The 15,267-nt window shown below is 41.0% G+C and overlaps 1 protein-coding gene across 1 annotated transcript; it reads left to right on the top strand.

Annotated features, from left to right (window-relative positions):
- The first annotated feature begins 381 nt into the window (after positions 1 to 381).
- Positions 382 to 15,209, top strand: acer2 (alkaline ceramidase 2). Its single transcript, XM_064940576.1, has 7 exons — positions 382 to 784; positions 921 to 1,035; positions 1,987 to 2,128; positions 12,720 to 12,857; positions 13,014 to 13,151; positions 13,285 to 13,481; positions 14,295 to 15,209. The coding sequence occupies exons 1-6, from the start codon at positions 686 to 688 to the stop codon at positions 13,469 to 13,471; spliced, it is 819 nt and encodes a 272-aa protein (XP_064796648.1). The 5' UTR covers positions 382 to 685; the 3' UTR covers positions 13,472 to 13,481; positions 14,295 to 15,209.
- Positions 15,210 to 15,267: the final 58 nt, after the last annotated feature.

Below are 15,267 nucleotides of genomic sequence, written 5' to 3' on the forward strand. Positions count from 1 at the left end.
GTGCCAAAATTAAGCATTTTTACATGTCACAAGCCGATACACAATTTCCCAAAAATTAGACGTGCCGCTACGGTATTCTGGACAGCTCTGGCCCATGTAGTCTATATTTTAGACAACCACACTGAATCACAAACGTAGTAAGTACATTTTTCCAGTGCTAGTAGGAAATAACAAGTGCAAGTTTTTTTAAAATTTGATTTCGTTCAATTTTTTTTGGTCTGGGTCAGGAGGTCACAGCCGCGGAAGACAATAAAAAAGAGGGTTCTGCCAGAGACTCAAACCCAGCAGACTTTCACTCAAAACACCAAAAGTGGTACCGATCTACTTTCCCAGTGTAATCGAGAGGGCTTTTATTTTGAAGGTGAAAAACCGGAAGTTCAATTTGTGTGACGTACAAGTACAGCTGTACCCACTGTTGTTGACATATACGATTATATATCTCCGTTAGCTCTAATAGTCCAAATAGTGTACTTTCAAAACATTACAGGTAGTTAGTTTAACTACTTTAAAATAGTTATTTGTAAGTCAACCTCGTGCATTATCAGGTACGAACATGACAATTCGGTAAAAGTAATTATTTTTTTATCAGCTACAAATTTGTATCCAACTTATTATCCTACTCAAATGACATAGCTGGCTAGTTAGCGAGGTCATTTTGCAGTTTTGGCTAACGTTATCTATAAACATGAGCAATCTTGTATTCTGGAGTCAAGGTAGCTCCGAAGTGGATTGGTGTGAAGGAAATTATCTTATTTACCCTGGAATTGCAGAGTTCTACAATACGGTAAAGATGTTCCTGGTTGAAAACATTTTTAACTTTTTTGGGGGCTTCAGGCCTAATGTCATGTCTAATGTGACATTAGATCTGTTCAATCTGCTCATAATCAATTTCCTCCCTTATATTTTGTTCTTCATTGCAGATCAGCAACATACTGTTTTTTATTTTGCCACCTATTTTGATGTGTCTGTTTCGACAATATGCTACACATTTCAACAGTGGGATATATCTGATCTGGGCTTTGCTGGTTGTGGTTGGTAAGTCTACTGCTCTAACTTTTAAATGACACTGCCAGAACTTAGCAGGGATGTGAACCAGAATTTGGCTTTACAGGAGACGTTGAATCTCCTTTCAAGCACAGGAAGCAGCCATTCAACATGCCATTCACCAGCTGACTCAACTCCACGATTTATGATGGAGTTGAGTGGCAACTAGTGTGGGCGGACTGGAGGCCCGATGTCACATAAAATTATGTTTTTCTTTAAAAACCTACTGATTTCAGCGCCTGAAGAATAGCCCGCAATTACACATAACAATGTAATGTGTGTAATTGCTGGCTATTCCTTGGGTGCTGAAATCAGTAGTTTTTATAAAAACCAAATGCTATTTGATGTCGGTTCTCCAGTCTGGCCACACTAGTCGCCGCTCAACTCCATTGTAAATCGTGGAGTTGTTTAATTGTCAAGCCATTCACCAACTTTTTAATCGTTATATTGTTAAAATACCTGCGTTACTCACCAAAGTTTCGATGAGCAACTATCGTCATTTACTGCCTTAACGGCCTGTATGTACTTCCAAAAAAAAGTCTCTAAATAAATCATTTACAAGCAACAGAAACATTGACTCCAGGCACCTCCATATTTGGTGAGTAACAAACTTATTTAGGCATTTTAATGCTTGAAAAGCTGGTGAATGGCAAGTTGAATGGCTGCTTCCTGGGCTTAAAGGAGTATTGCCATATCAACGGCTTCTGTAAAGTCAGATTCTGGTTCAGCAGATATGCATCTTTTGGTGTCACTCCCAAAACATACACATGAGTTGCCTCTCCTCAGTAGTCTCGAAAAACCCAACCCTAAGCCGGAACATTGTGGGAGGCAACTATGATGTCTAGATAGACAATCTTCTCAGCATCCAGCCTAAGCCTATAGATGGCAGATTGTGTATTCTACTCACATCGTACTCTCTGTAAACATTGTCTCTTCTCCCAGGCATTGGATCCACTTACTTCCATGCCACCCTTAGCTTCCTGGGCCAGATGCTGGACGAGCTAGCCATCCTGTGGGTGCTTATGTGTGCCATCGGCATGTGGTTCCCAAAGAGATACCTGCCCAAGAGCTTCCGCAGAAACAGGCAAGTGACATACACACCAGTGGAGGCTCCTCAGAGGAGGAAGGGGAGGACCATCTTACTCAGTGAATTTAATAAAAAATATAAACAGTGAAACTTTAAAAAAGTGATCCTTTTTAGATAAAACTATAGTAAATAGTTGCTAATAGTAAATGTCACTAAATAACTGGGGAGCACAGGACAGCTATTTTCTGTCCTCCTCTGGGTGCATTGACTTCAATACAAAACCTAGAAGGTCCCCTTCCATAGACTACCACAGTAATTATGATAACTTCCGGAGGATATCCTCCAACATTATTTAATTTTTTAAATTGTACCTTTATTTAAATAGGCAAGTCAGTTAAGAACAAATTCTTATTTTCAATGACGGCCTAGGAACAGTGGGTTAACTGCCTGTTCAGGGGCAGATTTGTACCTTGCACCTAGAGAAAGATATATCTATATTTTGATGATTTTTAAAATTCTTTTTAGTTTACCTTTCACTTATTAAGCTAGCTAATGCAGCTAATTTAGCCTACTCAAAAAGAGAGGAATGCTATTTATGTTAGCTAGCTGGCTAAGGCTATCCAACACTGCAACTCTTCCAAGTCAAGGTAAGCTTTCGGTTTTATTCATTTATTGCCAATGGGGCCCGCCGGTGTAACTGCTAAAATGCTTGCTGTACACTGTACTGTGTGTTTTTACACGTATTGGATTGTGTGGGTTTACTAACGTGTTAGTTCTAGTAGCTATGTTGACTATGACGTTAGCTAATATTGTGACAACGATGTAGGCTGTGTAGTGGTTAGCGGTCATGGTAGGAAGGTTTGGCTTGGAGAGTTGTTTTTTTTTTCTTCACAACAGACAGCTGTTGTGTTGTGCACTAAAGTTCACAAATGAAGGAAAAAGGTGAGAGTAGGAAGTACCTTATTTGCATAAGTATTCAGACCCTTCGCTATGAGACTCGAAATTGAGCTCAGGTGCATCCTGTTTCCATTGATCATCCTTGAGATATTTCTACTAATTGTTTTGAGTCCACCTCTGGTAAATTCAATTGATCAATCAATAAAATGTATTTATAAAGCCCGTTTGCATCAGCCAATGTAACAAAGTGCTGTACAGAAACTCAGCCTAAAACCCCAAACAGCAAGCAATGCAGATGTAGAAGCACGGGGGCTAGGAAAAACTCCCTAGAAAGGGCAGAACCTAGAGAGGAACCAGGCTCTGAGGGGTGGCCAGTCCTCTTCTGGCTGTGTCGGGTGGAGATTATAACAGAACATGGCCAAGATGTTCAAACGTTCATAGATGACCAGCAGGGTCAGATAATAATAATAATAATCACAGTGATTGTAGAGGGTGCAACAGGACAGCACGTCCAGTGAACCAGTCAGGGTTCCATAGCCACAGGCAGAACAGTTGAAACTGGAGCAGCAGCATGACCAGATAGACTGGGGACAGCAAGGAGTCATCAGGCCAGGTAGTCCTGAGGCATGGTCCTAGGCCTCAGGTCCTCCGAGAGGTAGAGAGAGAGAGAATTAGAGGGAGCATACTTAAATTCACACAGGATACCAGCTTAGACAGGAGAAATACTCCAGATATAACAGACTGACTCTAGCCCCCCGACACAAACTATTGCAGCATAAATACTGGTGGCTGAGACGAGCGGTCGGGAGACATTGTGGCCCTGTTCGACGATACCCCCGGACAGGGCCAAACAGGCAGGATATAATCCCACCCACTTTGCCAAAGCACAGCCCCCACACCACTAGAGGGATATCTTCAACCACCAACCTACTACCCTGAGACAAGGCCGAGTATAGCCCGTGAAGATCTCCCCCACGGCACAAACCAGAGGGGGGCGCCAATCCCAACTACTGAAGAGATGAGTCTTCAGTAAAGACTTAAAGGTTGAGACCGAGTCTGCGTCTCTCACATGGATAGGCAGACCATTCCATAAAAATGGAGCTCTATAGGAGAAAGCCCTGCTTCTGCATCTGTTTGCTTAGAAATTCTAGTGACAGTAAGGAGGCCTGTGTCTTGTGACCGTAGCGTATGTGTAGGTATGTATGGCAGGACCAAATCGGAACGATAGGTATGAACAAGCCCATGTAATGCTTTGTAGGTTAGCAGTAAAACCTTGAAATCAGCCCTAGCCTTAACAGGAAGCCAGTGTAAAGAGGCTAGCACTGGAGTAATATGATCAAATCTTTTGGTTCTAGTCAAGATTCTATCAGCCGTAAATAAACTGAAGGTTATTTAGTGCTTTTTTTCCGGGTAGCCGGAAACTAGAGTATTACAGTAGTCTAATTTAGAAGTGACAAGCATGGATGAATTTTTCTGCATAATTTTTGGACAGAAAGTTTCTGATTGTTGCAATGTTACAAAGATGGGGAAAAAAGCTGTCCTTTGTCCGAGGTTAAAAGTAAAACATTTGCCGCCATCCACTGCCTTATGTCTGAAACACAGGCTTCCAGGGAGGGCAATTTTGGGGCTTCACCATGTTTCATCGAAATGTACAGCTGTGTATCGTCCGCATAGCAGTGAAAGTTAACATTATGTTTCCGAGTGACATCACCAGGAGGTAAAATACATAGTGAAAACAGTAGAGGAACTAAAATGGAACCTTGAGGAACACTGACATTTACAGTTGATTTGTCAGAAGACAAACTATCCACAGAGACAAACTGATATCTTTCTGACAGATAAGATCTAAACCACGCCATAACTTGTCCATATAGACCAATTTGGGTTTCCAATATCCAAAAGAATGTGGTGATCGACGGTATCAAAAGCAGCACTTACGGTCTAGGAGCACAAGGACAGATGCAGAGCCTTGGTCTGACACCATTAAAAGGTAATTTACCACCTTCACGAGTGCAGTCTCAGTGGAGTCTAAAACCAGACTGAAGCATTTCGTATACATTGTCTTCAGTAAAGGCGGTGAGTTACTGCGCAACAGCTTTTTACATTTTTTTGAGGAATGGGAGATTCGATATAGGCCGATAGTTTAAAAAAATATATATTCTGGGTCAAGGTTTGGCTTTATTACTGCCACTTTCAGTGAGTTTGGTACACATCCGGTGGATAGGGAGCCATTTATTATATTCAACATAGGAGGGCCAAGCACAAGAAGCAGCTCTTTAGTTGGAATAGGGTCCAGTATGCAGCTTGAAGGTTTAGAGGCTAAGAGTATTTTCATCAATGTGTCAAGAGATATAGGATTAAGCAACTTGTGTGTTTCCCTTGATCATAGGCCCTGGCAGTGTTGTGCAGACTCAGGACAACTGAGCTTTGGAGAAATACACAGAATTAAAGAGGAGTCCTTAATTTGCTTTCTAATGATCTTTTCGTCAAAGATGTTCATGAATTGATCACTGCTGAAGTGAAAGCCATCCTCTCTTGGGGAGTGCTGCTTTTGAGTTAGCTTCGCGACAGTATCAAAAATAAATTTGGGATTGTTCTTATTCTCCTCAGTTAAGTTGGAAAAATAGGATGATCGAGCAGCAGTGCGGGCTCTTCAATACTGCACGGTACTGTCTTTCCAAGCTAGTTGGAAGACTTCCAGTTTGGTGGAGCGCCATTTCCGTTCCAATTTTCTGGAAGCTTGCTTCAGGGCTCGGGTATTTTCTGTATACCAGGGAGCTACTTTCTTATGACAAATTATTTTAGTTTTTAGGGTTGCGACTGCATCTCGGTTATTACGCAAGGATAAATTTAGTTCCTCAGTTAGGTGGTTAACTGATTTTTGTACTCCGACGTCCTTGGGTAGGTGGAGGGAGTCTGTAAGGCCATCTAGGAATCTTTGGGTTGTTCGAGAATTTATAGCACGGTTTTTGATGATCCTAGGTTGGGGTCTGAGCAGATTATTTGTTGCGCTTGCGAACATAATAAAATGGTGGTCCGATAGTTAAGGATTATGAGGAAAAACATTAAGATCCACAATATTTATTCCACGGGACAAAACTAGGTCCAGAGTATGACTGTGGCAGTGAGTAGGTCCGGAGACATGTTGGACAAAAGTCGATGATGGCTCTAAAAGCCTTTTGGAGTAGGTCTGTGGACTTTTCCATGTGAATATTAAAGTCACCGAAAATGTGAATATTATCTGCCATGACTACAAGGTCCGATAGGAATTCAGGGAATTCCGTGAGGAACGTTGTATACGGCCCAGGATACCTATAAAAAGTGAGTAGGCTGCATAGATTTCATGACTAGAAGCTCAAAAGACAAAGACGCAGTAAAAAAGAAGTGTAAATCGAAATTTGTTATCGTAAATGTTAGCAATACTTCCTCCTTTGCGGGATGCGTGGGGGATATGGACCCAGATTCACAAAACACTTCTTACCCAAAAACTTAAGAGTCTTAAGAAAAAAAGAAAAGAAGTTGATAAGATAGTTTGTAAGTGCAATTCCTCCACAGTATCTCAAGATTTCATGATTTTCCTACAAACTTGTCAAATATCTAGTTAGAATCTTCTTAAAATGTTTGTTGCTAGGCAACCAACAATCATGTTAGCTATTTCCTACTGAGATTACTGTTCTAAAACATGTTCTTAGGTTTAAAATAATCAATACTGAAACTTTCAGATGAACTTTGTGAGTGAATTAAACATGTTCAATTGCATTCATGCATTCTCTCATTGTCTGAGTTTAAGACGAGGATTTAGCTATCTTGGAATTAAGAACAAATCTAAAAAAAATTGTTTTTTTTCAAGAATCTAATTTCTTCTTAACTTTTGCTAAAGGAGAAACAAACTAAATAGCTTAACAACATTTCCAAGATTAACTTTCTTCATAAATCTATAGTTAAGGAAAAAATTGCAGTTAAGAAGAAATGTATTTTGAAGAAGGTTTTGTGAATCTGGGCCATGGTCACTAGTGTAACCAGGAGGAGAGGCCTCATTTAACACAGTAAACTCATCAGGCTTAAGCCATGTTTCAGTCAGGCCAATCACATCAAGATTATGATCAGTGATTAGTTCATTGACTATAACTGCCTTGGAAGTGAGGGATCTAACATTAAGTAGCCTATTTTGAGATGTGAGAGATCACAATCTCTTTCAATAATGACAGGAATGGAGGAGGTCTTTATTCCAGTGAGATTGCTAAGGCGAACACCGCCATGTTTAGTTTTGCCCAACCTAGATCGAAGCACAGACACGGCCTCAATGGGGATAGCTGAGCTGACTACACTGACTATGCTAGTGGCAGACTCTACTAAGCTGGCAGGCTGGCTAACAGCCTGCTGCCTGGCCTGCACCCTTCTCATTTTGGAGATAGAGGAGTTCGAGCCCTGTCTATGTTCATAGATAAGATGAGAGCACCCCTCCAGCTAGGATGGAGTCCGTCACTCCTCAGCAGGCCAGGCTTGGTCCTGTTTGTGGGTGATTCCCAGAAAGAGGGCCAATTATCTACATATTCTATCTTTTGGGAGGGGCCCGGGAAAACAGTTTTCAACCAGCGATTGAGTTGCCGTAGAGCTCATCACTCCCCCTAACTGGGAGGGGGCCAGACACAATTACTCGATGCGACACATCTTTCTAGCTGATTTACACGCTGAAGCTATGTTGCGAGGGGATTTTTACTACTATCTGTACTTATTGGTGGTGTCGTGTCTTTGCTATGCCAGATTAAGTGATATGCTATTCTATAAAATAATTTCTACTGTAATTTATATTACCTGATTAAACTAATAATGTAAATGTAATTAATTAGAAAGTCAGGGCACCACAAAATAATGTTTATAGAGCTGTTATCTTCCAAATAAACTCTTAAAGACCTGGTAGTCTTTTATATCAATAGCAGTCAATATTTAATCCTCACCTTATTCAGTCTCATCTGAAAGTTCACGAACCCTGGCTAAGAAGTTGAATCAGCAATATAAAATTTGGTTTAATTATTTATTTACTAAATACCTAAATTATCATACAGAATGTGTCATACATTGAATACTAATTGTCACACAAGACAACGTCCCTGGTGGACAGAACCGTTATGGCGGCTGGTTACACAAAGAGAGAGGGTTGCGCTTGAATGAAAGCGCAGGAAGACTGAGTAACAAAGGGAGAAGCTATGCTATCGTAAATACAGAATCTTATGCATTCTAAATAACCGCCCATCTGGAAAAGGAAAATGCAAGGAATATTTACTGAGCTGCGCTTCAATTGGTTGGTTGTAGATGGAAGGCCGGGTTGCCCAGCAGGGATCTCTTGTCCTCTGAAGAATGTCTCTGGTGGTAAACTGGAGACATTGTAGTATCGTCGTTGTGTGTTAGACTGGATACGTCGTCCGTCGTTTCCTAGCCCACGTTTACAGCGGCTGCTGCTAACTCAACGGCTAGGATGTATCACTTCTGGAGTGAATAAGAGTTCAAAGTTCATACCAAGTTGCCATACTTCAGCTCATGCTATATTCTGGCTGGTATATTCGAAATTCATCTTTTTGTCATGTCGATCGTCACCTTCATGTTGAACACGATGCTAATTTCTTTAGGTTATTATCTTAGCCCATTTAACGTAAGGACCGTCGTCCTCCTGTCCTCGGAACACAAAGTTACATTTCTGTACAGGGGCTTATATAGTGGTAGGAGAGAGGGGCATGTTTCATAGTTTACAACCAATGTCTGATCACATGGGCGGGCCACTGAGTTGAGCCTAGTTCACTTATGAAAACCAATTCTCTCATTTAGAAGCTAATATTAAATGTAATCTTTTCACAAATAGTTTCATATTTAAACATTTAAATTGCACAACAATTCCATGTGCATCTGATAACTAGAATGTGTAGACTTTCCAAGATACAGTTTGTCATCCTATCATCAGTAATAATGTCTCAGACGCCAACTGATCTGACATCGTATTCATTAAGTACCAACGCATATTTTCAAGTGGTTGAATTACCAAAATATGATTCCGTTCCCCACCTTTTGATGTAACCAGACTCTCTCTATATGTTATCAAAGGGCTTTCCAAGAGCCACTCTGTGTAGAGTAGAGAGAAAAGGGGGAAAGGTATTTATGGGGGGTCATAAACCTCACCAACGGCCAACGTCATGACAGTGGCACAGACGCTGTTTCATCCTTTCCTACACTTAAATTACCCTTGCCTAACGATTGCGTCTGGGCTTCCAGCACGGCTATCCTTGCCATAAGGCGATTGTTCTCCTGTATATTATGAGTACAGCGACTGCAATTAGAAGGCATAATGTTATTGTTACTACTTAGCTTTGGCTCGTGGAGGTCGTATAGAACCATGTCCAGATAAAGCGTCCAGGGTGAAAAAGTTGAATGAAAAAAGTAGAGCAATGGAAAAAAATAAAAAAATATAAAACAGTAATTAAAATGGAAAAAATGTAAAGTTGGCAGGTAGCAAAGAAATGTTAGCAACAAACCGCACAGCAGCACGTAAACAAGTCTACAAGTTGTGACCGGAAATGACGACACAACAATCATGTGTGTCTGTCAGCCGGAGATGTACGTAGTCAGACATACGTTGGACATGATTTGGAAAGGCACACTCCTGTCTACATAAGGTCCCACAGTTAACAGTGCTTGTCAGAGCAAAAACCAAGCCATGAGGTCGAAGGAATTGTCCGTAGAGCTCCGAGACAGGATTGTGTAGGATTGATCCAGAAGGACAAGCATCTTTATTTTTAGTTTATTTAATCTTTATTTAACTCGGCAAAGTCAGTTAAGAACAAATTCTTATTTACAATGATGGCCTACACTGGCCAAACCCGGACGACGCTGGGCCAATTGTGCACCGCCCTATGGGACTCCGAATCACGGCCGGTTGTGATACAACCTGGATACGAACCAGGGTGTCTGTAGTGACGCCTCTTGCACTGAGATGCAGTGCCTTAGACTGCTGCACCACTTGGGAGCCCATCTCTGTAGCACTCCATCAATCAGGCTTTTGGTCGAGTGGCCAGACAGAAGCCACTTCAGTAAAAAGCACATGACAGCCTGCTTGGAGTTTGCCAAAATGCACCTAAAGGACTCTCGGACCATGAGAAACAAAATTCTCTAGTCTGCTGAAACTAAAATTGAACTCTTTGGCCTGAATGCCAAGCATCACATCTGGAGGAAACCTGGCACCATCCCTACTGTGAAGCATGGTGGTGGCAGCATCATGCTGTGGGGATATTTTTTAGTGGCAGGGACTGGGAGACTAGTCCGGATCGGGGGAAAGATGAACGGAGTAAAGTACAGCGAGATCCTTGAAGAAAACCTGATTGAGAGCGCTCAGGATCTCAGCCTAGGGCAAAGGTTCACCTTCCAACTGGACAACAACCTTAAGCACACAGCCAAGACAATGCAGGAGTGACTTCGGGACAAGTCTCTGAATGTCATTGAGTGACCCAGCCAGAGCCCGTGCTTGAACCCGATCGAACATCTCTGGAGAGGCATAAAAATAGCTGTGCAAACCTGATCGAACATCTCTGGAGAGAGATGAAAATAGCTATAAAGCGATGCTCCCCATCCAACCTGACAGAGCTTGAGAGGATCTGTAGAGAAGAATGGGAGAAACTCTCCAAATAATGCCAAGCTTGTAGAGTCATACCCAAGAAGACTCAAGGCTGTAATCGCTGCCAAAGGTGCTTCAACAAAGTACTGAGGAAAGGGTCTGAATACTTATGTAAATTAGATATTTCCAGTTTAAATGTTCATACATTTTTCAAAATGTATAGAAAACAGTTTTTGCTTGGTCATTATGGGGTATTGTTTGTAGATTTATGATGGAGAAAAACAATTTTAATCCAATTTAGAATAAGGCTTAACATAACAAAATGTTGAAAAAGTCAAGTGGTCTGAATACTCCAAATGCACTATTTTCCTTCTTTATAATTTCCCCCCAACCCTACCACCCCTCACCTAATTGGAGTAAACTAATGGACAACAATACTTAGGCTTCTACTTCCAGTTTATACCTACTGCATATATTTTACGGACAGTAGATTTTACATTAGTTATCTTTTGTTTATTTTTTAGGCCCAGCCTTCAGCTACCCTCAACCCCTCCCTTCGATCTCTGAAGACCATCCAGTTTTGATTTCTAGCTGCCATTATAGTTTTCTATTGGAATGTTTCAGAAAAGTTCTCAACCTATTCTCATAGTTTCTACAGATTGTAAATGAAAGAGAAACACCTTTGCTAAGAGTATTATTATATTATTGATCGATAGACTATGACTATTTGCAGAGTTATCTCCAAGTGAATGTTGAATTTTTTCAGCTATTCCTGAACCTGCGACCAAAATGGGCAGTACAAAAACAAGTGATCTAATGATTCAGTCTCTTAGCAGCAAAATCTGCAGAGCTGGGATAGGTGTGTGTATATATATTACATTCAATTGGTTGCAAGAATTTTGTGTAATTTAAATTGAAAAACTCGTTTTGAATCCGTAGTCATTTTATGTATCAGTTCATAAACCATGTGCCATGGAATTGGTACATCGAAATTCTCCCAACTATTATGAAACCTGTATGGTGCAGCTGTCAATTTTTTTTTAAATCCTTTTTTGGTCAGATCTACTGTTACCACAGCATTAGCAAGCTAGCTAAATGCATGATGTCCTCAATAACAAAGCAGGTAGCTAGCTTCGAATAAGCCCGTATAGTCCAGTCAACAACGCACTTGATCAAGGTCTAACTTAGCTGTGTTAAACATTACAGTAGTATTGACATGGGCATCATATCGTACTGTGTTGGCCAAAGTTAGCCAGCTAGCTTACAGCAAACAAGGTTAATAAGCTAACTGCATGGTAATGCCCACAATAATAAAGTCACTATTGCAGGCAGATTGTGTGCACTATGCATTAAACGGTCTTCAATATGGTTTGAGGGGCTTCAGATGTGCCAAACCTAGGAGACGCTGGGTTATAAAAACGAGTATTCAGTCGATGCAAGCTAGCTAGGTGTCTGTTCTGAAAGCATTAGCTACAGACATCTAGGCTTGTTAAGTGTCCACTCCTATTAAATAAATTGCAGCTAGTTGTGAGACTTGCCATGATGCTGCTAATGCCCATAGTAATCATAGTAATCATGCTCTGTAGCAACCTGTTCAGCTAGCTAGCAAAATCTTCATCAATGATAGTCCAAAACCACAGCAAGCTCAACTATCTGGATAGCTAGCTCACCTTGCACAGTACATATTTTTTGTACATTTATTGTTCATGCCATGTTACCTGGCTCGTCTCGAACAGGATAGCCTTCTAAAAAGACATCTTTTCATATATATTTTTATAATTGTTAAAATGAAAACATTCTCAATGAGGCTACTAACATGCATTGTAATCTGGGCTGCCTGTCAGATGAACCATTCAAGTGATGTCATTGACACGTTATCAAGATGGCGGCACACAGTAGTCAGATGAGGCTATTTTTTTTTTTAACATAAATATGACTTTTCAGCAGTTTATCACATTTGGTTATCAAAATCACCTTAACTTCAATTAAGGTAATCTTTAAAGGGTACAGACCGCCGCTGATACACACAGTCATGCTTGCAAAACGGCATACATTCAAGTGAAGTGAGCTAACAACTAAAGGGTGTTTGATTAGTCCCATTCTGATCTATTTATGTATGTTGAGTGACAGCTCAACTTCTTCTCTCCCCAGGATAAGGTTCAAAGTGGTCATTGGGATCCTCTCAGGAATAACAACAGGACTGGCGTTCGTCAAACCTGCCATCAACGCCATCTCTCTAATGAGCCTGGGCATCCCCTGCACCGCCTTGCTCATAACCGAGATCAAGAGGTCAGGGCAAATTCAGCATTGTCACTTCATTCAATTTTATGTCATAAATTGTGCAGTGGGTCAGTTAAAAAAACAAATGGCTGGCCATAGTTTGGACAAGCCTGCAATCAACATTTCAATTCTGAAACGCTCTGTAAGTGTGCGTCCTGTTTGTAGGTGTGAGAACCTGCGTGTGTTTAAGCTGGGTCTGCTCACTGGGATGTGGTGGACACTGGCATTGCTCTGCTGGATCAGTGACAGGATCTTCTGTGATATGTGGTCCTCTGTCAACTTCCCCTATTTGCACTGTGCATGGTATGTCCAATTTTAGTACTATTACATGGAAAGTGTCATGCCAGGGGTCTTAAAAATGTTCTGCCTGCCACTTGATTTAATCTGCCCCCACTTGTGTGATTGACCCCTGATGAACCCCTCTCTGTTTCTGTAGGCACATACTCATCTGCCTGGCTTCCTACCTTGGGTGCGTGTGCTTTGCCTACTTCGACGCAGCCTCTGAGGCCCCAGAGCAGGGCCCCGTGGTCAAGTTCTGGCCCAGTGAAAAGTGGGCCTTCATTGGGGTGCCCTACGTCACTCTTCTGTGTGTCCAGAAGAAGCACTCTGTCAAAGTGACATAACCAGTGTACTGTAAGTCTTACCAATGAACTAGCGTACTTAGAATCATTTATTTTTTAAACAAGATCTGCAAAACTCACAGGGTTGTGGAAAGCTTTCACTGCCACATTTCTTTAAAATAAGCTTTCTGATAATGAATCTTTAGAGAGATCGCTCTTTTTTAATTTAAGTGTTCGATGATAGGAATATATTGTGATCAAGTGTCCTGCTCATTTCATAGCTATATAAAACTCAATGATAATCTAGAGGGAAGAACTACATAGATAATGGTAACCTTACCCTAATAGTTGCAGTCTCTCTCTCCCTCCGTATCCAGTTTTGTCACATAAGTCAGCTAGCATTAGTATCAGTGCTGCTAGCTCCAGATAATCCATTTTCATGCATACCACAGTTTGTCAAAAAATGAAGACAGGATTGTATTGATCCCTATTGACTGAATTCTTCAATGTCTCTGGAGTCAGTGATTTTATAGTTGTATCCATGGCATTGTTATACTTACTCATTTGACTTATACGCTGAGTGGACAGAACATTAAGAACACCTGCTCTTTCCATGACAGACTGACCAGATGAAAGCTATGATCCCTTATTGATGTCACTTGTTAAATCCACTTCATTCAGTGTAGATGAAGGGGTGGAGAGAGGTTAAAGAAGGATTTTTAAGCCTTGAGACAATTGAGGCATGGATTGTATATGTGTGCAATTCAGAGGGTGAATTGGCAAGTCAAAAGATTTAAGTGCCTTTGAACAGGGTATGGTAGTAGGTGCCAGGTGCACTTGTTTGTTTCAAGAACTGCAATGATGCTGTGTTTTTCACCCTCAACAGTTTTCCATGTGTATCAACAATGGTCCACCGCCCAAAGGACATCCTGTCAACTTGACACAACTGTGGGAATCATTGGAGTCAACATGGACCAGCATCCCTGTGGAACGCTTTCAACACCGTGTAGAGTCCATGCCCCGGCAAATTGAGGCTGTTCTCAGGGCGAAAGGGAGGGTGCAACTCAATATTAGAAAGGTGTTCCTAATGTTTGTATAGTAAACGTATAGCCTATATCAGGGTTTCCCAAACTTGGTCCTGGCCCTCCCCCCCCACCCTTGTTGCATGTTTAGTTTTTTTGCCCTCTGATTCAAATAACCAACTCATCATCAAGCTCTGAGTATTTGAATCAGCTGTGTAGAACTAAAGCAAAAACCAAAACTTGCACCCAGTGTGGGCCCCAGCACCAAGTTTGGGAGACTCTGGCCTATCTTATTAACGTGTGTGCGCGTGCATATATAGGTAACATAACCATTACATTTTCAGTGTTATTTTAGCCATAATTATTACTGTTAAATGTTACATTTCTTATTTCAAGGGAAGTGTGCAGTATCTATAGTGTTCTAAAGTATTTCATCTCAGTGTTGTCTGGTTATTGTGATAAATTGCAAAGAGTTTATGCAGGAATTTGTGCTGCAAAAGTATTTTGCAAGGTAGGCCATTATGAAAAGAGACTAAAAGCAGTATTATCATGTTTAGTATGGGATATGAAGTACTCTCCCTGACAACAGCCATCAACAGTGGCCAAACACATGCCAGTGCCAATGTGGTGAAAATATGTTACTTTTCAGAAAGTGCCTTTTATTTTCCTATTATAACAGATAGGTTAATATAATGTGTGTTTGGAAACAAAGATGGAAGAATTTCTCATGACTTTTTACATTTTATTTTGTGTAATAAAACTGTTCAACATTTACTAAACCCTTTTTCAATGGAGTGCTTTGTACCTTGAGGAATAGCTATATGAAGGATTTTTACT

The sequence above is a fragment of the Oncorhynchus masou genome, chromosome 27, assembly GCF_036934945.1.
Source record: "Oncorhynchus masou masou isolate Uvic2021 chromosome 27, UVic_Omas_1.1, whole genome shotgun sequence".
Taxonomy (NCBI): Eukaryota; Metazoa; Chordata; class Actinopteri; order Salmoniformes; family Salmonidae; genus Oncorhynchus; species Oncorhynchus masou.